The sequence below is a fragment of the Lemur catta genome, chromosome 2 (genome assembly GCF_020740605.2).
Source record: "Lemur catta isolate mLemCat1 chromosome 2, mLemCat1.pri, whole genome shotgun sequence".
Taxonomy (NCBI): Eukaryota; Metazoa; Chordata; class Mammalia; order Primates; family Lemuridae; genus Lemur; species Lemur catta.
In genome coordinates, this window is record NC_059129.1 from 13,808,731 (window position 1) to 13,833,840 (window position 25,110).

The window sequence follows — 25,110 nt, forward strand, 5'->3', positions numbered from 1 at the left end:
ATATTTGGTGCTACAGTTTTGGCAACACGCTACTTTATTATTATAAAGAGGTTTGGACCTTACGACTTTGCCACTTTGTCCATAAATCATGTGCCTTCATACATCAGAGCTCCTGTCAATTTGTCTCATCCTTGGGAATTGGCTTATGTGCCTTCCAAAAGTACTGTGGTACGGGACATCGTTGAAAATGTGAAACAAGGTTTAAACACCAATATGAAAGGTTAGAAATTAAAGTTTTCTGAAAAAACATACAGTATTTTTAAATTGATTTAATGAAGACATACTTATAACCTTATTAACTTGTTATTGCCTCCTAAGTAAAACATGGTAGGATAACCTCATAAGTATAATAAGTATAATATTCCTAAGTATAATATTATGGGCTTTGTTAAACTTGAGAGTTAAATTCATATAAAATGTTTTCTGAGTAGAGCCTGAAACAATTAGTAATATTTAAAAATTAGATGACCAATTTATATTATTCTAAGTTATTTTCCAGTTTTGTGATACTATGTCTTCCTTGAGTCTGATTGTGCTTCTTAAACCTGGGTAAGTGTAACTCCAGGGGTGTATGATCATGTGCCATGGGTGTGTACAAGAGCACAGGATAAGCATGAGCCTTCATTCTGGATGCATACTCAGTGGTCAGCCCTTTAAAATATGTTTTCTATAAAAATGTTGCACAAGTCATATATGAATGCTTTAGAGAAGATTCAAGCTATGTACAATTACTTTAAAAGTTCCCAGTCCCTCTCTCATCTTCACATTCTCAGATCAATGCCTTTCCTCTTTCTCCCAAAGATAAACACTGTCAGAAGTTTGGTGGGCATCTCTTTAGTGTCTTCCTCCCTTTACACGCATACATACACACTTTTATTCAGTCATGTATTTTTTCAATCTTTTTCCCCTCTCAAAGGATTTGAGAGCCCTTAAGAGTAGATGCCATCTCAAAATATTTCTTTTTTTTAAATTTCAGAATAGTACAGGGATACACATGTTTTGGTTACATAGTTTGCTTTTGTACAGTTTGAGTCAAAGTTGTAAGTGTGCCCTTCACCCAGATAGTGTGCATTGTACCTGCTGGATGTGAATTTACCCATCCCCTCCTCCCCTTTCCCACCTACTTGATTTCTGTTGGGTTTTACTTCCATATGTGCACATAAGTATTGACTGATTAGATCCAATGTAGCATTGAGTACATGTAGTGTTTGTTTTTCCATTCTTGCGATGCTTCACTTAGAGGAATGGTCTCCAGTAAACGCCGGAGCAGAAGAATGCAAAATTCCCCATAATCTTTAAAATATGCAACACAAATATCCCAACAAATTTAGAGTCAGTTTTGAGCTACTTTGGGTTACTCATTTTCATTCTGATTTCTTCTTTGATGCATGGAATTTTAGAATGTGCTGCGTATCTGGGGGTTTCTTATTATCTTTCTGTTGTTGATTTCTATTTTAATTTCCTTTAATCAGAGTATACTCTATGACATCAGTTCTTTGAAATTTTGAGATTATTTATGACTAGTATATGGTATATTTTGATAAATGTTCCGCTTACATTTGTAAAGACTATGTATTCTGTAAGTTTTACTTGTAGTGTCCTGTAAATGCCACTTAGGACAAGTTGGCTAATTGTCATGCTTTTCAAATCTTCTGTATTTTTTCTTTCTATGCTTATTATATCAGTTATTGAGAGAAGTATTAAATTAGGTATTAGGATTAGATAGGTTATATACTGTACATATTAAAATTTTACATATATTTTTAAATATATAATTAATATATTAAAATTTCCAACTTGGATTTGGCTTTTTTCTTTTTGCTTATATATTTTAAAATTATATCATGTGGTCTGTTGAATTATTTTAAAAACAATATTTTTCAGTTCTGGAATTTCTATTTATCTCTGTTCTTAATAGATTCCAGGTCTCTGGCATAATGTTCCATTTTTTATTTATTAACTATATTAAAGTCTCTGCTGGAAAATTCTGGTATATGGATTATTTGTGTATCTTTTTAGGTCATTGAGTCCTGTTTTATAACATACCATGTATATTTTTATTAAATGCAAGATATTGCAGATGAAAAATTTTAAAGGCTCTTGAGGATATATCTTTATGAAAAGAGGGTTAAGTTTTCTTCTGGATGGTTATTAGAGTACTAGTAGATGGCTTTGTTCTCATGGAAGGCTGGTTTTAGCCTTGTTAAGGAATGCTGTATTTCAGTTTTTCTCTCTACTGCTGGGGCATAATGCTTGTCCTAGTGCATGGTCCTTACTCCTAGGGTATGGCCCTTGTATGGTCAGCTGAAGATCTGGAGTGTTCAGAAAGTCCCTTAACTTCTGTGGAGCTTGAACTTCATTCTCTGTCTCCCCAGCACTGCCCTGCTGCTGAAATCTCTGCTCAGCCTTTTAACCTGCCAGCTGCTGTCCACCGCCTGTGCTCACTTAGAAGACCAGAAGCTAGGCTTTTGCCCCTCTTTCCAGGTAGACATTGTTAGCCAAGGCAGCTGATATGCAAAGATGAATACCTAGGGAAAGCCTTTTAGACATCTGGGGAGGTGTCAGGCATGATGAAAGGATAAAAATGGAACCTCCTATACCAAGAGAAGCAGAACTAAAATAACTACTGGAAGGGTGAGGGGAGGAGCCGCTCAGGTGTGCTGGGTTTCAGCTCTACCCCATCATCCCAGGCTGGTGCATTTGCTTTCTTATGCATGGCAATGATTGGAAGAACAACTATATCCCATCTAGGCTTCAGGGAAATGTGTGTGTGTGTGTCTGTGTGTGTTTTTAGTTCTCTTCTTGTTGGTATGAAAAAGGTTGGAAGTTATATCCTTCTAGGGATTTTTGTTTTGTTTTTCACCAAGTCACTAGGATGGAAGGTGGGAGAAGCAAAGCAATTGAAGAATTTAAAGAGTTATTAAAGTGATAGACACTGGAAACTAAACTGGAACAGAAATGAAGTTAGGAGAAGACTGATTTTTAGATGTCAAGTAACTAGAGTGTGAAATGGCTCTTGGTTGAAGACCTCTGTGGCTACACGTCATACAACCAGTGTGCTACCAGCTTCACACGTGGGTATCTCTCTACAGCTGTATCTCTAAGACGAACCAGAATGAAGAGCATATTCCCTCACTTGTGAAATGAGAATGATAGTAGTGTCTAATGTATAGGGCAGTTGTGAAGATTAAATGAATTTATGATGTGTGAAGCATTTGGAGCAGTGGTCAGCTCACAGTAAGTGCTGAGTAAACGCTGGCTTTTATTATTATGGTAACCACAGCTTCCTGCTCCGCTGTTCTGCTCCTCTGTGGAGTCTCACCATGAGCCCAGCCTACCTGAGAATATTCGGAAGAGCTGTAGCATCTGGAAGTACCCTCCAACATGCCTTCTATTTCCCAAAGAGTAACACAAAACCGGAAATAAAAAGCAGAGGAAACCTTTTAAGCAGGAGTTCATGTCTTTGGCATCAGTAAACCTGTCCATGTGAAATTTAGATTACTACTTCTTGGAATAACTCAAGGCAACAGGCATAACTAGACTTTCTGCCTTCAACTACTTGGTCTGAGCAAATCAACCCTGTCTTCCACTCCTCTCATCTTCTCACCTGGATCCTGTCACTGGAAGTCAGCCTGGTCCATGCAGCTGACAAGTCATGAAGGAAAACTGCAAATATTTCAGCTTTATTAGAACCCAAGAGCATTCTGGTTTTGTTCCTTGTGATTCTTCCTTTGTATTCTATTTCCAACTAGCTCTTAACCTATGATGTTATATTCCATTTCTGGCATCTCGCTCTTAAACTTTGATATTCTGTTTCCATCTGTGTTCCTACTTTTTAAAAATAAAACTTAGCAGTGGACTTAGTTTTCCCAGCTTTGATCATTTGAATTCTCTAAGGCCCTGTCTCATTTTGCTCCTTCCCAACTGATGTAGGTACATACCTGATTCCAGCCTCTGGGAATCTACTGTCAGCTTTGAAACTTATATCCCAGCTCAGCCCGGCCCCGAGAAAGGGGGATGGGTTAGGTGCTGCATATCTGGTACTTCCCAGCATTGCTGAAAGTAATGAGTATGACCCCTCAGCATAATTGCATGGCCACTGATGATATTTGCAATCCAAATATACTTTACACTGTCACCAGATTAAACTAGCTTGGGAAACTAGGTTGCTCCTCGTTATTTGTGGATTCTATAATTGTGAACTCACCTACTCACTAAAATGTACGTGTTACCCCAAGTCAGTACTTGCTGCACTCCCAAGGTCATTTGCAGGCATGAACAGAGTGGCAAAAAATTGAGTCATCTGGGGGGGCAGTTCCCAGCTGAGGCCAAACAAGGTGATACTCTGTCCATCCTCTTTCAACTCCCATACTATAAACAAATATCCTTGTCTTGGTGTAGTTCGAGCCATGTTGTTTGCTTTTTGTTTGTTTTGGGGACTTTGCTGTTAAATATGACCCCCGGGCATAGTGCCAAAGTGCTGTCTTAGAGTTCCTAAGCACAAAAAGGCTGTGATTATGGAGAAAATACCTGTTTAGAGAAGCTTCATTCAGGTATGAGTTCGGTGTTACCGAATCAACAATCTATATTAAATAAGGTGTCCTTAAACAGAAACATACACAAAACCATGTTATGTATTGATCAGTAGGAAAATGTTGTGACCAGAGGTTGGCAGGGACCTAATTTGGTATTTCCCCTAGGAGCAAATGGTTCGGTATTCTCTGACTCAGTGTTTTTTTTATAACTTTGTAGAACAAAACCATGAATAATGAGACAACTGTATATAGGACAGGAAACATAATGTGTATGCTGTCAGTACTCAGAACATTGGCAGCCGAGCATAAGCTACTCATAGGGAGTCATATTTGAAGCTGGCCCGTGTCTGATTCATCTAGTGATGAAAGCTGTTACTCTTGTCAACATTTTATCAAGCTTTGGGAGTGGTTATGTTGCTGACTAGAGGTCAGCTTTGAAATTTGGGCATAAAAAGCAGGAAGGTGGGGGAGGCTGGGTACTTCCTTCTAGTGGCTGCCTCAAACACAGCAGGTCCTGGAATAACGTCATTTCATTCAACATTGTTTCCTTATAATGTTGATGGAAAAAAAAAAAAAAGAAAACTGATGCCCAGCCAGGGCCACTGTCTGTGTAGACTTTGCACATTTCTCCCCATGTCCATGTGGGTTTTCTCCGGATCCACCGATTTCCTCCCACATCCCAAAGATGTGCATGTTAGGTGAGTTGGCACGTCCAAACTATCCCAGTCTGAGTGGGAGCGGGAGTGGGAGTGTGCCCCGCAGTGCAGTGCCGTCCTGTCTCGGTTGGTTCCCGCCTCGCCGCCCTGAGCTGCAGGGACAGGCTCCCACCACCCTTGATCCTGAACTGGAATACTTGGGTAAATAATGATTTTACTTGTTTTTCCATTAAGCTTTCGTAAATGTATGCATAGCTCACATTATTTATTTCAGTGTTTAAGTATAGAAGTGTTTTGGTCTTTAGAAGTTTGGTAATGTGTTTTTGATCAGAAATAGGCCAAAAGAACCTTACTCTTGTTTATATCAATTAGCCTGGGGTAAAGTTAGTTTTGTTATACACCATTTTGCTTAAAATCAGTTTCCAAGAACCTATGGACGATGTTCAGTGAGGGCTTCTTGTACCTGTCCTGGAGATCAAATCATTGTGAATCCAGGGTCACCTCGCAGGCTAAACCTGGATTAGGATCAGTTCCAGAATCTATGACCTCATCATTCCCTTCTTCCCTAGGGCCAGATTGTTCCTTTGTTTATGACAGCTGTAGGAATGACTCATTTTTCATGCAAGTGTAAAGCCAGTGCACAACCACCACATTCACCTAAATGTAGATGTTTTAGAGGATAAAACCTAAAGGGTTTCCATCAAGACCCCATATGTGCAGAAAAGACACTGTCTAGGATTGGGGCTAATTCTTTGGAGTTGAGTGTTGTGTTTTGTTTTGTTTTTTTTTAATAGACTTTTTTTTTTTTTTTTTGCAAAAAGTGAATATGGAGCCATGTGGCTGAGGGAACTGAACGTGTGATAATCTTTGTGAGAGTCAGAAACAGTGACACCTCAGATCCCCCATGACAAGTGTGGCCAGGACGGGAGGGAAGCGTAGCTTGGGAAGCATGAGATGGCACTTTTTGTGAGGATGCTGATGGTCTCACAGGCTACTCTATCAACAGTGGCAACAACAAAGCTTCTGATAGAAGCTTTTGAGGATCAGATGGTTGGGGATTTGCTGGGGGAAGAGTTGTGTCAATCAAGCCATTTAAATCCTAGTAATAAACCTGCACGAAACTTCATTCCCCCTGCAGGCTGTTGAAGCCTTTGGTATCCTATTTGTATCAAACACTTGTTTACTCCTAAGAAAATCTTTTTTCTTTTTTTTTTTTTTTTTGAGACAGAGTCTCCCTCTGTTGCCTGGGCTAGAGTGCCGTGGTGTCATCACAGCTCACTGCAACCTCAAACTCCTGGGCTCAAGTGATCCTCCTGCCTCAGCCTTCCAAGTAGCTGGGACTACAGGCATGCGCCACCATGCCCAGCTAATTTTTTCTATATATTTTTAGTTGTCCCACTAATTTCTTTCTATTTTTAGTAGTGACAGGGTCTCGCTCTTGCTCAGGCTGGTCTCAAACTCCTGAGCTCAAAGGATCCACCCGGCGTGAGCCACCGCCCCCGGCCCTAAGAAAATCTTTAGCGTATACAACGCCACATACAGATATTTTACGTAACTAAATGTTTTGTCTTAGGAGGGTAGAGATGATGCCACAATCTTTTAAAATTTTCATTAGGTTAAATCTAATTTAGGCCACATTCATTAACTGATCACCTCAAATATTAAAATGTAATTGCCCCATATACTGCAACCATGAAGGTGGTTTCATCCCTCGGTTTCTAAGTATTTTTGATAGTAGAGATTGCCATGGTGTAAGACTTTAAATAAATTTCAGGGATCAATTTTTTTCTTATTTCCCTTCAAGTTGGAAATTTCAAAACACTGAAGCATCATTCATACCTTAGCTTCCTTCAGTATGTATTTAGTATAACAATTATTATTTTAAACTTGTGATAACATTTTTTTAAACCTCCTAAAACATTTCATGTACTCCAAGTATCCATGAGTTTGTTAATGCTAGTGTTTCTACAACAGCACTTAGAAATTTAATATTTTAATAGCTTTTTATCCATGTAAAGTGGCTTCCCATCTTACATATAGCAACAGCTATCGTACATTTTGCCTTTTTGTGGCCAACTCACACATTACATTTTTCTCTCTCCACAGTTGTAGGCTTTCCGACAGAAGGGGCTTTTGAAGATTATGTTAGGCAAAAGAATAACTCTAAGAGAGTTCTGGCTGCTATTGTTTTTAACCACAACTTCAAAAAGAGCAATGATCCCCTGCCGATTCAGGTAAGAAAGTTCTTGTGTGGAAAGCTCACAGTTATACTTCCAATTTCAAGACATTTAACGAAGCATTGGTATTGTTATTCCATTTTATTAGTGGAGTGACTATAACTTTCTCAAGGTCATGCTGCTTGTATGTGGGAGAGCTGGGGTTGGAATCCAGATCTAACTGCATTTATGGAGCCAGTGCTTTATACTGATGAGGAAAGAATTGCATTCACCACCTTATTCATAAATTGGAATCCTAGGAAACATTTGCCATTGCAGATACTACCATAGCCATTGTATCTGATACACTTGTCTGTAGCCCTGCAGATATGCAGAAAATACACATGTCCTAGGCCAAGACACCTGATGTCATAAAGCAGTCACGTCTTCTCTAGCAGGGAACACAACGCAAAAATTTTCCTCTTTCTTTTGAGTGAATCTCATGATTTCTAATCACACATCTAGAAAATAACTCCAAGATTTAGCCAGCCTGAATCAAAATTAGGACATCTGCAGACACTGAGGAAGATTGCGATTAACAGCCCCCAAGAAAGAGAGACAAGGAAGGACGGGGCTTTGCACTTGGTATCTCCCGTGTAAAGGGAAATAACCAAAACACGAGGTGTAGGTATGCACAGACAGGCAAAATTCTACGCTTAGGGTACAGATGGTTGTCAGTGGAACAAAAAAGTAAGAAAGACCACTAGGCTGTAACTAGGGTTATAGGGATCCTTTCTGTCCCATCAGTCCCCCTCATCTCCTCCAGAGGTGCCAACTTCCCTCAGGTTGACTCAGCGCAGGCCGATGTGGATCCAGGCTCAGCGGGTGTGTTGATCATGGCCAAATGTTTTAGGTGCAATTTCAAATGTCACCTCTTCTGCCTTGTCTGGTGCCCTTCATGCTGCCCCCTCACTTGGCCTGCTCTCGCTCCCCTTTATTATTGCTGTCGTGACTCTGTCGACATTGTCTCTTCTGACCACACACACTCCTTCCCTCTTTCATCCTCCCAGGTGCACCGTAACCATATCTCCATCACTGAATTTATATGAGAATGTAAATAGATGTATGTTTTCTCAGAGTCTGAGGTCCTTGAGGCACAGGGACTGCCTGGCACCTTGAGTGTGTAATGAGACCGTAAAGTTTTTGTCTTGATAACTGTATCTATGCCTGTTCACCTGGACCTATGGCACCTGCCTGGCCCTCCTGCTCTCACTGATGTCTCTGGTCTGACCCTTCTGACTTTTGACAACTCTTGGTCCATTTGTTGTCTCGTAAGGTTACTTAGCTCAAATATGATATACCTTGAAGTTTTTACATGGTTCTCCAAAATTAGTATTATCTTCCCATGTAATAATTCTATTATGCAACTCTCCACATTTACATCTTATTACATCCCTCCTCTGTTCTCATATCAGATCCTTCCTGATGTTATAATCACTTTTAGGAGAGGAAGAGATTGTCCTCCCAGAACACTACACTTGGCTGACATAAAGGGAAGAGAAATTAACACCTTTTGCTGTATTTCATTTTAGTATGCAGCCAGCTGTCTAGGGAAACATTCACAATGACATGCGAGTTACCACTGTGTTTGCTTACCACAGACCCACAGTATACCTCCAAGAGTTATTGACACTCCCATAAAAAATTTCACAAAATTAAGAGAGAACAGATGTAAAGGAAGCAAGCTTAAGTTTAGATGTGGTCACAGCATGTGACGTGCGTTACGACACGTTTGCTCTCACTTCCTGATGTTCGGGACCTCCTCTGGCACTGCTTAGTCTGCCACAAAAGCACATATTCCCAGTTGTACTTTAGCTGCCTTTTGTTTCTGATTCTTATTTGTTGATTTGTTTGTTTATTTATTTTGGTTCATGGTGTTTGTTCCTTATTGCTCCTTCTAGGTAGACTATTACCTGCGTTTTAGTGGTTTTTATAAGCACAGTTCGAAGGGGGAACTTTATATAAGAGATGACTGGAAGACAAATTTTCTCTTTCCACCTGTCTCTCCGGTGGGACCCAGAAACTATGATGCAGATGGGGGAAGTCCTGGTGAGCAGATCTTTGACCATACTTATCTTAATATCCCAGTCGTATAGTAAGAGCCATCACGTATTTATACTTATGTTTTCTCAACCTTTTAATCCAAGCTGCTTATTTTTAATTTACTATGTTAATGATTTTTAATGTGTACAAAACCCCGTACAAAAAAATCCTATGCATTTGAAAAATGTATTTTTATTATCTTTTATCCTTTTCTGATCATTACCATTGTATGTCCTTATATGTTCATGCAGATTTACTTGTGAAATTTTGACTTTAATGACTTAATGTACAAGTTTCCAGGTACTGACATAGCCTGGATTAATTATAACTGTATATTATTCTGTTGGGTTGATGAATAATTTTTAAGGTAACTATAGAAATTTTAAATTTATTATGCAAACTACCATCTAGAAGTATATAGTGTGAGGCTTTACTTTTACCAACAATTTTGCAAATTTACCTTCAGAAAATTGTTCAACAAAAGAAACAAGCAATGACCAATTTAGCATAGTTCTGAAAAATTTGAAATAACCTACATCTTAAGTATGGTAAATGAATAATAAAAGTATAAAATATAATTTGACAGAATATTGTGGTCATTGAAATAACCATCATGAAATCTTTTGTAAAAGCAAAATTCGAGACTGTATTATCAAAGTATAGCTATGTAAACTACATATTCATTAGCATAAAACTGGGACAGATAACCAAATGTAAAATACTTTCTGTGTTAAGGTGGTCAGATTGTGTTGCATGTTGTTTTCTTTAAAGATATTTTTAACATTATTTTTTCAGTCATAAAATTTGAAAGGGAATCTTACACTTTTTGTAAATGATGTTACTACATTATGAACTTAATCTGAGATATTCCCTTGTGTTAGTCTGGTGACAAACTTAGAAAGCTGAACAAGGCTAAGATTTGCCAGAGACATATGCAGAAACCCAAATGCACTGCAGGAGCGAAGGTGCCTGAGCTCATTTGGGCATTCCGGGGAGAATCTCTGATAGTGGTAGCCAAATTAAGAATATGCTCCTGGGTAGAAACCCTTAAAAAAAAAAAAACCCTCTTATACATTCATAAGAGTGTTAATGGCAGTGCTGTTTGTAGTGGCAAATAGTTGGAGGCAGTCCAACTTCTTGGTTAGGACAACTAATTTGAAAGACTGGATTAGACGTATGTATAGCAGCATCATAAAAACAAAACTAGGAGAATAAAGTGCATAACACAATTTCACTTACCTGAATGAAAATATATGCAAACAAAATACCAGTACACATTTTAGAATAACACATAAAAACGTAAAGACACTCATCAAACACAGAGTGATTGCTGACAGGAAGGAGAGGAGAGGGGCAAGGGAAATAGGAATGTAAAAGAATAAATCAATAAAATGGGTTAAGGAGCATGAACCGAGCAATACAATTAATGCTGTCTTCTGTACTTGAAGCTAAAAATTCGTTTGTATATGCAGACATTTAAATATGTACATAATGCAATATAAAAGAAAGTAATTTAATAACCTAATTGATTAGAGCACCCAAGCCCTATTTTTACTGTTTAATTACCTACTTGTCACCATAAATTCTTATCTTTAATATAACCTTGCTTTACACAGTACTCCTAAATAGAAAGGCATTATTATTTAAGTAGTATCTATTTTAGCCTTAAGTTCTATCCTTCTCTGATAATAAGAGCTAAAATTTTTGAGTGCTTACTCTGATTCCAAATTACTGTAAGATAGGTTTCATTATGTCAATTTTTTAGGTAAAGTACCAGCTCATAGAGATTAATGCACTGTGCTAAGGGTTAAATAACTCATAAGCACTGGAGCTGAGACTTAAACAAATGCATTCTGTGTCCAGAGTCTATGCACTGAACTTCCCCCAGCATGTTATCAAAAACAATACAAAACACATTTAATTTATATATATGTAAATATATAAATACATGTGTGTGTGTGTGTGTGTGTGTATAGATACAGATAGTATACCCCATGCCATCACTGTAAACATTCTTGCTTCTCTCTAGTCACAGGGGCTTTTTGAGAAACAAATAATCTTGAATTAATGTCATCAGTTCTTCTCTTCAGAATAATTTGGGGGCATAGTCTAGGATTCCAAGGATAGCTACATGAGGAACTGATGCTTAGAGGCTAATCTTGCCCCAACAAAACTAAATGTTCTTTAAGACAGTACTTCTCTAGTGAAGATCTGAGCAGTTTTTTTGTTGTTGTTGTTTGTTTTTTATTAAATTTTCAAACCATCGTAGAATAGCACTCCTGTGAAATACATTGGAAATGAATCAGTAGTAAAGGTTTTGGGGGTTAGGATATAGAAGGATGTAGTAGTAATAACGAAAAAAAAACATACTTAGTCTAAAAGAAGTCGAGAAGTAAAGAAAAAAGGAACAATAACAGATGGACCATAGAGACATAAACAATATTCTGGTAGGCTTAAACATAACCATAGGAAAGGCATGTTTATCTCCTAAACATAAAAAGTTTTTACTTCCATATCTATTGTATCATGTCTCTTGCAACAAAAATTATGAGGCTTATAAAAAGGCAAAGAAAAACAATCTGAAAAGACAAAACAATCAGTAGAATCAGACTCAGATATGACAGAATTTGGAACTATCAGGGAATTTAAAATAACTTTGATTAATATGTTAAAATTTACTGGAGAAGGTAGATGACATGCAAGGTCAAATGGCTTATATCAGCAGAGAGAAACTATAAGAATTAAAAGGAATGCTAGAAATAAAAAACCCAGTAACAAAGATGAACAGTGTGTGTTTTGTGGCTTATCAGTAGAATGAAAATGGCCAAGGATAAATCAGTGAACTGGAAAATAGGTCAGACAAACAAACAAAAGAACAACATATTCAAAAGTATTGGGAAAATACTGAGTAGTTGAAGACTTCCACTTCTGGGGAGATAGTGTAGGCTTACTTTTTTCTGTCCCTCTCAACTAAATACAACTTTAAACACTGGACATTATTTATATAACAGTCATAAGAAGACTCTGAAAGGTAGAGAAACCAGGTCAAGTATGGTCCTCTGGACCCAAGAAAAGTCATGGTGGAGAGTTCCTGGGGTTTTATTTTTGCTTCCTATATCCCAGACTTGAACCTGAAGAAGATAACAACCCATAAATGTCAACGTGGGTAAACAATAACCACCCCCCCCAAAAGCCTGAACTCTCTAGCAAAGGACCAGGAAAGAGGCAGAGACAGCAAGATAGAAAACTCCTTAGATGACAACTGCTCTACTCCAGCCAAACATGACAGAAAATGATTGTGAATCCCTCTCTGCCCATAACATCAAAAGGTGAATGGGGAGCTTAGACTTCTACTTTTGTGAATCTATAATGAAGTACCCCAACACCTCCACCTATCAGAGAAGGCCAATTATGGAGGGTGGGACATTCATCTTTACTGCCTGGTAGTGGCCCCCTCCCCTGACCTCCGTATCAGTGGACACCACGTAGGGAGTCTAGACTTCCACCCTTATCCAGCAATAATGAAATGTTCCTCTCCCATCTCACTCTCCCCCCACTTTCAAGAGGAGGCCTACTGGAAAGTCAGTGGAAAGTCATTGTCTAGCAGTAATTAGGTGTCATAAGTGTCATGGTGTCAGTGAGACCATCTGGCGATCTCGAAATTCTACCTCCACCCATCAGTAACCAGAAAACATCCCCCAAACCATGGGTCCATCGAGGCCAAGTAGGAAACCTTGACTTCCACTTCCTCTTGGCAGTAATGAGGAAGTAACCCCTCTTCCTGTGCTGAAATTATCTTTATTTGCAAATGACAGAATCATGTATACAGATAATTCTGAAGAAATCTACAAAAAGCCTACTACAACTAACGTGCTAATGTAGTAAAATCCCAAGATATAAGTATGATAAATAAAAATAAATTATATATCTACCCCAAAACTGACAAAACATTTCTGAAGGAAAAATTTAAAAGACCTAAACAAATGACAAAATATCTTAATTTCATTGATTGGATAACTCAAAATTCTTAGGATGTAATTTCTCCCTAAATTGATCTATGGGGTCAATACACTCAGAGTCAAAATCCCAGTAGGACTTCTTGAAGAAATTGATAAGTTTATTGTAAAATTTTTGTGGAAATGTAATGGATATAGATTAGGAAAAATAATCTTTAAAAAGAACAATGCCAGAGAACATATCCTGCCTAATTTCAAGATTACTATAAAGCTTCAGTAATGAAGACATTGTCATATAGGTATAAGGATAAACAAATAGGCCAACAGAAAGAAGAGGGTATCTGGAAATAGACTCATACACATACAGTTACTGGATTTTCTATGGAGGTACCAATATAATTCACTGCGGAAGGGAAATCTTAAATTGTGCTAGAATAATTTGATATCCATATGGAAAGAATGAATCTTGATCACAGCCTACACAAAATTAATTATAAGATGATCATAAAGCTAAAATTAGAAACCTTCTATAGCAAAATTTATGAGAATATCTTTGCGGTAAGCAATGATTTGTTTGGACAAAAAAGGTACTTACTATAAAAAATTTGATAAATTGGACTTTATCAAAACTTCCCACATGAAAGACACTATTAAAGAAATAAAAAGGCAAGATTACAAGAGGAGAAAATATGCACAATATGTATATCTGACACAGGTTTCACATTCATAATATATAAAGGACTTGTACAAATTAATGGAAAAATTTATTTTTGGATGTCATGGCAATGCTAAATTTCTATAAAAGTTTTTAAGTACTTTTTGTTAATTTCTATACTAAATTCATGTTCAAGTAAGAAACTGCATATTGTCATAGGTCAAAGGACAATACTTTGATTAGCACTGCTTTATTGGACATCAGTCATATAAGTCACTCGTTTGTGTTGCTTCTTGTATGAGCTTCATTTCTTTTTTCAAATCTCCAGGGTGCAGAATCAAAGTCTCTGCCTATCTAATAATCAATGCAATTTTTCATTTATGTCAGTTAACTGCAATTGCAGAAAGCGGCTCTATAATTCCATGCAGTATTTCATTTCTTGGAAGCTGGGCATTATGATCCTTTTAGAAAGTATTTACTATGTATTCATATGGTGGAACCATGATAGCTGCTCTGAATTTTAGACAATGAGAGGAGCCTCATTACGACAGTTAGCTTTGCTATCTTTGACAAATTTTAATTGCCTTTTCCTTTGTTCAGCGCAACTATTTTTGGGTCTGTTGTACTTAGCAATCTTTGTTTTCTCATTTAGGATACTTGTCTGAAGGATTCCTGATCATGCAACATCTCTTAAATATGGCCATCATGTACTACCATAACAGCAGTGCTGCACAATTGCTGTTTGATAATGTCAGCATTTTTATTCAACGATTTCCATACCCATCGTATTTGCATGATTTCTTCTTTGCATTTTCTGGTCTTTTCATTCCTTTAATAATTGTATCTATCTTCTGTATGAATTTTCTTACCCTTGTTCAATCCATCGTGTCGGAAAAGGAAAAGCGACTGAAGGTAACTCCATTTTTCTTATGGTAAGATAGAACTTCGGTAGAAAATTCTGGGTGTGGAGGGAAAATTTATGTGGGAGGTTGGAATTATCTCTGCATACTCAACACTGGTCAATTGTTATGTCTTAGCAGCCAAGGACTGAGCATTTAAATCTCTTGGCAATATGCTATCATTTTGTTTTTATTAGAATTATTAGGATGATTTTTAGTTTTAGTTCTAGACAAACAACTTCACAAGAATATTATAGATAAAATTTAAATGTGAAAATGACCTAGAACCTCACTGGAATAAAGAAGTAATCAACTGGGCTATGAGAATTATATCTAGATGAATTTAGATACAATTCCAAGATTCTATGATTCTGTGATTTTTTTTTTTTACCAGTTTTTGATCTGTGCATTTAAAAAAAAAATGACCTCTTCTAGTCCCCTCAGGTATTATATAATATCTTGGTCCAGAGCATGTTGTGCTAAACCAGAAACTTTGTAGTTCAAAATCCGGTCATCACCCATTTAACCAATGATTCGTTCAATGATTATTTACTAAGTATCTACTTTGTTTCAGGGACTCTGATAAGTCATAGGTTTGAATCCTGGCTCTATTACTTACTAACATTTGTAACATGGTATATAATTTTCCTAGCTTAATTTCTCAGATGTAAATTGAGATTAATAATACCTAACTAGCAGGGCTGTCATGATATTAAGTGAGATGTTATATGAAAAATTACCACTCTCAAATTCACCCAGGCCTGCTATTGTAAGGCATAAACGAGGAAATACATGTAGAGTGTTGAGTGTAGTGCCTGGCGCATACCAAGTGCAGTAACTGAGCTGTAGCTGTTAATATCAGTGGTCTCTCCATTTCCCTTTATCTCCTTTGTGTAATCATGAGAGATGTCATTTTCTTCCTTTCCTTTGTTAGTTGCAACACCGCTTTACAGATCAGGTTCACATTACTTCTCACCATCTCTCTCTTCCCATCTCTCTGCCGACTATCTCGCCTCCTAATCTACCTTACACATTTTTGCCAGGGTAATTACCCTGTAACACTGATGGCTATACACACATTTTATGGATTTATTTATCCAGTTGCCTGCTGAATAAAAAGTCCATTTAAGCATACAGATTTTCAAAGATCTAGCTGCTTCCCATTATGAGGATGATGTTGTTGTTGCTGTTGTTTACCCCAGTAAATCAATCCCTTTAATTCCAGCCAAAATGAATGGCTTATTTTGAAGCTTCGTTGAGTTCTTTTCCTCTGACTGTAACGCCTTTCTCTTTCCTCTGATTGGTGAACACACACTAACCTTTTTGTCTCACCTTTCACAGGTGCCACCTCCTTGTTGATATTTCTCTTTAATTCTCAACTATAGTTTGAAACTTTTCCCTTAGTGCCACCCAGAGCATGCTGTACAAACTTCATTCTTATGACTTATATTTATTCCTTATTTTATAACATGTGTAAAGAAAAGTGCACAAATCATAAGTGCATGGTTGGATAGATTTAGCTTAAAAAAAATATGCCTGTTTTGTCATTGCCCTGTTAGGAAATGAAACACTGCCAGCACCCTAGGAGTCCCTTTGTACACTCTTCAAAATATTTTTCCAAAGGGAAAAACTAACCTGGTTTCCAAAATCATGAGTTAATTTTGTCTGTCTTTGAACTTGAAATAAATGGAATCATGCACTCTAATATTCCATGCCCGTGTGATTCATTCAGCTGAATATGTAGCTGTGGTTCATTTACATTAATTGAGTTCTGAGAATCCATAGTATGATTATATCACAATTTATCCATTTTCCTTGGATGATCATTTGGGTTTTTTGAAGACTATTATAAGTAATGCTCTTATGAAGATTTTATGCATGTCTTTCTTGCTGAATGTTACATAATGTATATTTACCATTAGTAAATAATGCCAATGTTTGCCAGTAAGGTTCTACCTATTTACATGCTCGGTAGCAATGCATGAACATTCTGTTTGCTCCACATCATCACCAGCATTTGGTGTTACCCGTCTTTTCTAATTTTGCCAAGTCTGGTGAGTGTGTAATGGTATCTCATGTTGCTGGATTGTTTTCTTAGCAACTCGTTTACACTGGGAACTATTTCCTAGAAAATTCTTCCCCTTGTGGTTTCTGGCTGAAGTTGGCCAAAAGTGAAGTGACATGATGTGGGAAGCTAAAGCGAAGCAGTAGGCATGCCATTCTAAACGTCGTCTTTGCTAAGAGGTAGAGGGAGGACAGATGTAGGGCTGCAGGTGCATTCCAGTTTGTCCTCCCTTTTCTAGGTACTGTGTCGAGCTCTCCGGTTCACTGTGGTTTTAATATGTATTTTTCTAAGTGTTAACAAGGTTGAACATATTTTTAAATGTATATTGGCCACTTGTATATTCTCCTCAATGAAGTGTCTGCCTTGTTGCCCAGGCTGGACTTGAATTACTGGGCTCAAGATTCTCCTGCCTCAGCCTCCCCAGTAGCTGGGCCTACAGGCGAGTGCCACCATACCAGCCTGTTTGCTGTGTTTTGCTTTCATTTGGGGCTGTAAGAGCTTCCAGTATGTTTGGAAATACAATTATTTTGATGGTTGATACACATTACGGATATCTTTTCCTAATGTCTTTCACTCTCACAATGGGGCCCTTTAATAATTAGAAGTTCTTAATTTTAATGTAAGCTATTTACCAATATTTTCTACTATTTTAATGCTTTTTATTCACCTCAAATACTTATCAATTATTTCTCCTAACTGAAATATTTTTCCCTTGGACAAACATTCCTTCCACTTCCCCTCCCCCAGCCTCTGGTACCCACCGTTTGCTCTCTGCTTCTATTCATTTGGTTGTTTTAGGTTCCACGTATCAGTGAGATCATGTGGTATTTGTCTTTCTCTTTCTGGCTTATTTCACTTAACATAATGTCCTCCAGGGTCATTCATGTTGTCCCAAATGACACAATTTTCCTCTTTTTAAAGGCAAACTAGTATTTCATTGTGTAGATGTACATATTTTCCATATCCATCCATCCTTTGATGGGTGTCTAGGTTGATTCCATATCTGGGCTATTGTGAATAATGTTGCAGTGAACATGGGAGTGCAAATATCTCTTCAACATATTGATTTCATTTCATTTGGATACATACCCAGAAGTGGGAATGCTGGATGATATGGTAACTCCATTTTTTTTGTTTATCTGGGGAGCCTCCATAATATTTTTTACAATAGCTGTACTAATTTACATTCCCGCAAACAGTGTACAGGGGTTCCTTTTTCTCTGCATCCTCACCAATACTTGGTATCTTTTATCCTTTTGATAATAGTCATTCTAACAAGTGTGAGATGATATCTCACTGTGGTTTTAATTTGCATTTTCCTAGTGATTACTAGTATTGAGCATTTTTTCATATACCTGTTGGCCATTTGCATGTGTTCTTTTTGCTTCAGGTCCTTTGCCCATTTTTCAATCAGGTTATTTGTTTTCCTGCTATTGAGTTGTTTGAGTTCCTTATATATTTTTGTACTAGCCCCTTTTCTCATATTCTTCCCCAGTGTGTAGGTTGTATCTTCTCTCTGATAACTGTTTTTTTATCTGTGTGGAACCTTTTTAATTAGATGCAGTCCAACTAAATTCTGTTTGTCTATTTTTGTTACCTGAGATACTGGGTACAAAGCCAAAAAATCCTTGCTCAGACAAATGTTGTATAGTTTTCACCTGTTTTCTTCTAGTGATTGTATAGTTTCAAATCTTACATGTAAATATTTAATCCATTTTGAGTTGATATTTGTATATGGTGTGAGATGAATCCAGTTTCATTCTTCTGCACATGGATAGCCAGTTTTCCCAGTACCATTCATTGAACAGACTATCCTTTCTTCATTGTGTATTCTTGGCACCTTTGTCAGAAATCAATTGATGGCAAATGTGTGGGTTTGTTTTGGAACTGTCTGTTTTGTTCCATTGATCAATGTGTACATTTTTATGCCAGTCCATGCTGTTTTAATTACTATAGCTTTGTAATATAGTTTAAAGTCAAAGAGTATGATGCCTACAGATTTATTCTTTTTACTCAAGAGTATATTGATTTGATCATTACTTATTGTATGCATGTATCAAAATATCACATGTACCCCCAAAATAAGTACAACTATTGTGTATCAACTTTAAAAGATTGCTTTGGTTATTGGTTCCATGTGAATTTTAGAAATATTTTTCTGTTTCTGTGAAAAATCTTGGAATTTTGATACAGATTGACTTTATAGATTATTTTGGATAATATAGTTATTTTAACAATATTCTTCTAATCCATGAATATGGATATCTTTATGTTTATGTGTCTTCTTCGGTTTCTTTTATTAAGGTCTTGTTTTGAGTGTACAGGATTTTAACTTCCTTGGCTAAATGTATTCCTCAGCATTTTTTCAATGTAATTTAATTTTATTATTTTCTCTATTATAAATGCGATTTTTTTCTTTATATTTTTAGGATAGTTAGTTGTTGGTGTATAAAACACTGCTGATTTTGTATCCTGCATTTAATGAATTCATTTATTAGTTCATTAGAATGGTTAGGATTTTTGGTGGATTCTTTAGGGTTTTCTCTAATATAAGATCATGTCATGTGCAAACAATAACAATGGAAATTCTTCCTTTCCAACTTCAATGCCTTTTATTTCTTTCTCTTGCCTAATTGCTTGGCCAGGACTTCCAGTACTATGTGGAATAGAAGTGGTAAGAGTGGGGAATCCCTTATCTTGTTCCTGATCTTAGAGGAAAAACTTTCAGCTTTTTCACTATTAAGTATGATATTAGCTGTGGGCTTCCCATTTATGGCCTTTACTGTGTGAGGTAAGTTCCTTCTATATACCTAATTTGTTGAGAGTTTTTATCATGAAAGTATGTTGAATAGTGTCGGCTGGTTTTTCGGCAGTGTTATTAAGATAATTGTATGGTTATTGTCCTATATTCTGTTAATATGGTATATCGCATTTATAGATTTGTATATATTGAACCATTCTTGCATCCTAGGATAAATCTTACTTGATCATGGTGAGTGAACCTTTTAATGTGCTGTTGAATTTGGTTTGGCATTTTGTTGAGGATTTTTGTATCTATGTTCATTAGGGGTATTGGCCTATGATATTCTTTTCTTGTAATGTCCTTGTTGGGCTTTGGTTGTCAGGGTTATGCTGGCCTTAGAAAATGAGTTTGGAAATACTCCCTCTTCTTTAGTTTTTTTCGGAAGGGTTGAGAAGGATTGATATTAGTTCTTATTTAAATGTTTGGTAAAATTCAGCAGTGAAGCCATAGAAAGAGCCAAAGAAAAGTCCTGGGCTTTTCTTTGATGGAAGATTTTGATTTTATTTGTTATAATTTTTATGTGTTTTAAAATGGAAGACTTTTAAATTACTGGTTCAATCTTTTTTCTCATTAATGGTTTGTTCATATTTCCTCTTTCTTCATGATTCAGTATTGTTAATTTGTATGTGTTTAGGAGTTTATTTATTCCAGGTATCTAAATTTTGGCATATAATAATCTCTATGATCCTTTTTTCTATGTTACTGGTTGTATTAATAATATCTCCTCTCATTTCTGATTTTACTTATTTGAGTCATCTCTATTTTTCTCTTAGTCTAGCTAAGGATTTAAGGATTTGTCAATTTTATTTCTTTTTATTAAAAAAACCTTCATTTCATTGTTTTTTTTTCCCATTATTTTTCCAGTCTCTATTTTATTTGTTTCTTCTTTTGACTGTTGTTTTTTTTCCTTCACCTAACTTTGAGCTTAGTTTGCTTTACTTTTTATAGATCGTTTAGGTGTAATGTTAGGCTGTTTATTGGAGATATCTCTCCTGATGTAAGCATTTAATGCCATAAACTTCCCTCTTCGAACTGATTTTGTTGCATCCCATAGTTTTGGTATTTTTTTTCCATTATCATTTGTCTCTAGGTTTTTTAAATTTCTCTTTTGATTTATTTTTGATGATGGGTTGTTCAAAGCATGTTGTTTAATTTCCATATAGTTTTGAATAGTCCAAGATTTTTTTTGTTACTGATTTATAGTTTAATACCATTGTGATCAGAAAAGATAGTGGATATGAATTCAAGCCTGTTTAATTTGTTGATACTTGTTTTGTGGCATACCATATGATCTGTCCTGGAGAATGGTTCATGTGTGCTGGAGAAAAATGTGTATCCATTTGCTGTTGAATGGAATGTTGTTGACATGTCTGTTTGGTGTATTGGTTTGAAGTGTAGTCCAAGTGCAATGTTTCTTTGTTGGTTTTCTATCTGAATGATCTCTCCCCAAAAAAGAGTTTTGAAGTCCCTTTACTATTACTGTATTACAGTCTATCTCTCCCTTCATATCTATTTATATTTGCTTTATATATTTAGGCACTCTAATGTTGGATACATAAATATTTGTAATTACTCTACCTTCTTGATGAAATGACTATTTGAATAGTCTATAATGATCTTTGTTTCTTTTTACAGTTTTGGACTTAAAGTCTATTTTGTCTGATATAGCTATCTCTGTTCTTCTTTGGTTTCCATTTGCATGGGATATTTTTTTTCTATCTCTTTACTTTCAACTTATGGTAAAAGCTAAGGTAAACTTCTTGTAGGCATCATATAGGTGGTTCTTTAAAAAAAAAAATCAACTATTCTTCACTATTTAGTCTAGCCTGTGAATCTGGATGGGCCAACTTGTAATGACCCTGAACAGGCAGAACTTGCGTCTGGTTTCTCTAGATGGCTGGGCCACTGCCTTTGCTCTGAGTTTGGCTCTCTTTGGGATGGGCCACAATGTTCATTCCCTGGGCAGATGATACTGTACTGCTATGTGAGCTCTCTGCAGTTGGACAAGGTTGCAGGTTGGGCCCTGAGGTTGATCAGAGTCACTGCTTTGGATAGATGGTATTAGCTATCATGCTAGGTGGATACACAGTTGATAGTTGCCTAGGGCTTTGGGGTAGCCTTTGAGGTTGAGAAAGCCACTATTGCTTGTTTAAGCGTGTGTTATTTAATTTCCACCAGTTTATGAATTTTCCAATTTTCCTTTTGCTCTTGTTTTCTAGTTTCATTCCATTGTGATCAGAAAAAGATACTTTGTATGCTTTCTCTTCTTAAATGTAATAAAACATGTTTTGTGGCCTAACATAGTTTATTCTGGGGAGATGTTCTATGCACATTCTAGAAAAATCTGTATTCTGTTTTTGTTGAGTGGCATGTTCTATAGATGTCAGTCAGGTCCCATTGTCTCCCTTTATTTCCTTATTGATCTTTTTTCTGATTATTCTATCCATCATTGAAAATTGTATATTGTCGTTTCCAATTATAATTATAGAACTATTTGTACTTCACTTCTGTTAATTTTTGCTTCATATAATTTGGAGCTCTGATCTCTGGTGCATACATGTTTATAATTATCTTTGTGGCAAATTGATCCTTTTTAAAATACAGTGCCCTTCTTTGTCTCCTATAAGAGTTTTGACTTAAAGTCTATTTTTTCTAATATTAATATAGCCTCTCCAGCTGTTTTGGTTACTATTTTGCATGAAATATCTTTTTTCATCCTTTTACTTCAACCCATTTCTGTCATTGGATATGAGGGGAGGCTTAACAGTACTCTCAACTGCCTTAACCTAAGCGATATTTGTAGAACACTATTTCTAACAATTGCAGAATATACATTATTTTCAAGTATACTGCATAGACTAGATACTTGAAATAATATAAAATATGTTCTCTATCACAATGGATTTAAATTACAGGTTCAATATGGGTAATATATCTAGGAAAAAATCACAAATATTCAGAAATTAAGACCACATATTGAGCCATAAAACAAGTCTCAACATAAAAGGATTGGAATAATATAAAGTATGTTTTTCTGATAACAATGTAAATGAAAATTAAAACTCAGTAATAATATGATATCTGTCAAAATGCCAGTTAAATGGTGAACAGCAAACTTATGAGTGGTCCATAGATCAAAGAGTAAATTACAAGGAAAATTTAAAAATATTTCAACCTGAATTATAGTGAAAATACAATTTATCAAAATTGTGATGGTATATGACTAAAGCTGAGCTTTGAGGTAAATGTATAGCTTTCAGTAACTTCTGTTAGAAATGACTTGAAATACTGCATGTGTCTATAAACAACTACTTCTGAAGAAAATGTGTATTTCATGAAGATTATTGCTAAAACTTTGTGAGCTTTTTCTTTTCCTTTTTATCCTAGTTTTAGTGTTTGCTTCTAAACTTTATAATCAAATTAAAATATACTTACATTTCTTTAATACTCCTATAAGAGGCCATAATAAAAATAAGGGAGATATTAATATAAGTGGTTTATAGCTTTATTTAAGTGTTTTTCATGTCTTGACAACATACGGTGAATTACTAGGGGAATGTGTGGGCTTTTAAAGAATCACATTACTGCCACTCACTAGCTGAATAATTTTATGCAAGTTACTTGACATTCTGAGCCTTGATTCTCTCCTCTATTAATTACAGATTATCATATTTGTTATTTAACATATTTTGATTGTAGACATTAAATTAGGTAATATTTGTGAATGCATTATGAAAACTCCAAGGCACTGTATGGATATATTGTTTTATATAATATTTGACTTATGTTATCTCTCCCACAGGAGTACCAGCTCATGATAGGACTCAGTAATTGGATGCTCTGGGCTGCCTATTTCTGCACATTCCTCTTGTTTTATTCTGTCATCATCATTTTTGTGTGCATAATTTTCTTTGTCAAGGCAAGTGTCTATTTGACTGCAGTGTGCTGCAGCTAAAATTTTGAGAGGGAAAACACAGACACGGTGTGGGCCTAATGGATCTCAGGTTACTAGGGAATGAAAATGGGGCATTTTGTTGACTCTGCTGTGGAAACTCAGAGACTGCTTAGTCTCTACGCAAACTAAACTTTAAACCTAGATGAACGAGCCTTCCTGTAAGAAGTGAATGGTTAACTCTTCACCTCACTGAACACTGTCTTTGGTTTCACCAGGACTATTGAAATATTTCAGGAGGTTTCATTTCTCCTGTTTTGTTTTGGTGTGATGCCATTTAGAGTGTGACTAAACCGGCTTCCTAACTGTTTTGCTAGATTGAGCCTGTACCAGTCATCCAACACAGTGACCCCGTTGTGGTCTTCATTTTTTTGCTGTTTTATGCCATTGCCACGATATGCTTCAGCTTTATGGTCAGCACATTCTTCAATAAAAGTGAGTCCAAGATTTCCCCTGTGAAATATTCTAAGTCACTAAACAAAGATTACATTTGGAAGCTCCTTTTAAACTTTAGTTGCCAGCTCATCTATAGCTTCTGTTTACATGCTAACTGAAAAGATAAATATCCTACGCATGTGAAATGATTTGAAAGGAAATGAAGAGAGCAGTGAAAATTAATATAGCATAATATACATGTAAAAAAAAAGGATGCAGACCAAAAACAGGATCATATTTGTGTGTTCTTTCTAACCTTTAGCTGTTACGTCATGTATGGTATTTGTCTCACCCTTCCATCATGAAGAATTGAGTTGGAGATGTCTTTCATATATTCTATGGGAGGGGCTAATATCTGCTAATATCGGATTATTAGACTGTTATATGTGAAGAGGAAGAAAACAAAACTGCTTCAAAGGGTTCTTGCACTTAATTAATAGATCCTTATTGCATTGCTGTGCCTGCTCCATAGAGCTGACCTTAGGAACATGAATATTATGTGCACAAAAAAATTATTTGAGGCCGGGTGAGGTGTCTCACGCCTGTATTCCTAGCACTCTGAGAGGCCGAGGCGGGTGGATCGCTCAAGGTCAGGAGTTCGAGACCAGCCTGAGCGAGAGTGAGACCCCATCTCTACTAAAAATAGAAAGAAATTATCTGGCCAACTAAAAATATATATACAAAAAATTAGCCGGGCATGGTGGCACATGCCTGCAGTCCCAGCTACTCGGGAGGCTGAGGCAGTAGGATTGCTTGAGCCCAGGAGTCTGAGGTTGCTGTGAGCTAGGCTGACGCCACGGCACTCACTCTAGCCTGGGCAACAAAAGCGAGACTCTGTCTCAAAAAAAAAAAAAAAAAAAAAAAATTATTTGAGAGGTGTATTAGTCATGGTTCT

The 25,110-nt window shown here is 36.4% G+C and overlaps 1 protein-coding gene across 1 annotated transcript; it reads left to right on the forward strand.

Annotated features, from left to right (window-relative positions):
* Positions 1 to 205: 205 nt before the first annotated feature.
* On the forward strand, positions 206 to 23,718 carry LOC123632463 (phospholipid-transporting ATPase ABCA3-like). The gene is made up of 4 exons (XM_045542754.1): positions 206 to 220; positions 7,298 to 7,425; positions 9,309 to 9,456; positions 23,631 to 23,718. Exons 1-4 carry the CDS (start codon positions 214 to 216, stop codon positions 23,657 to 23,659), a joined length of 312 nt encoding a protein of 103 aa, XP_045398710.1. The 5' UTR covers positions 206 to 213; the 3' UTR covers positions 23,660 to 23,718.
* The last annotated feature ends 1,392 nt before the right edge of the window (positions 23,719 to 25,110 follow it).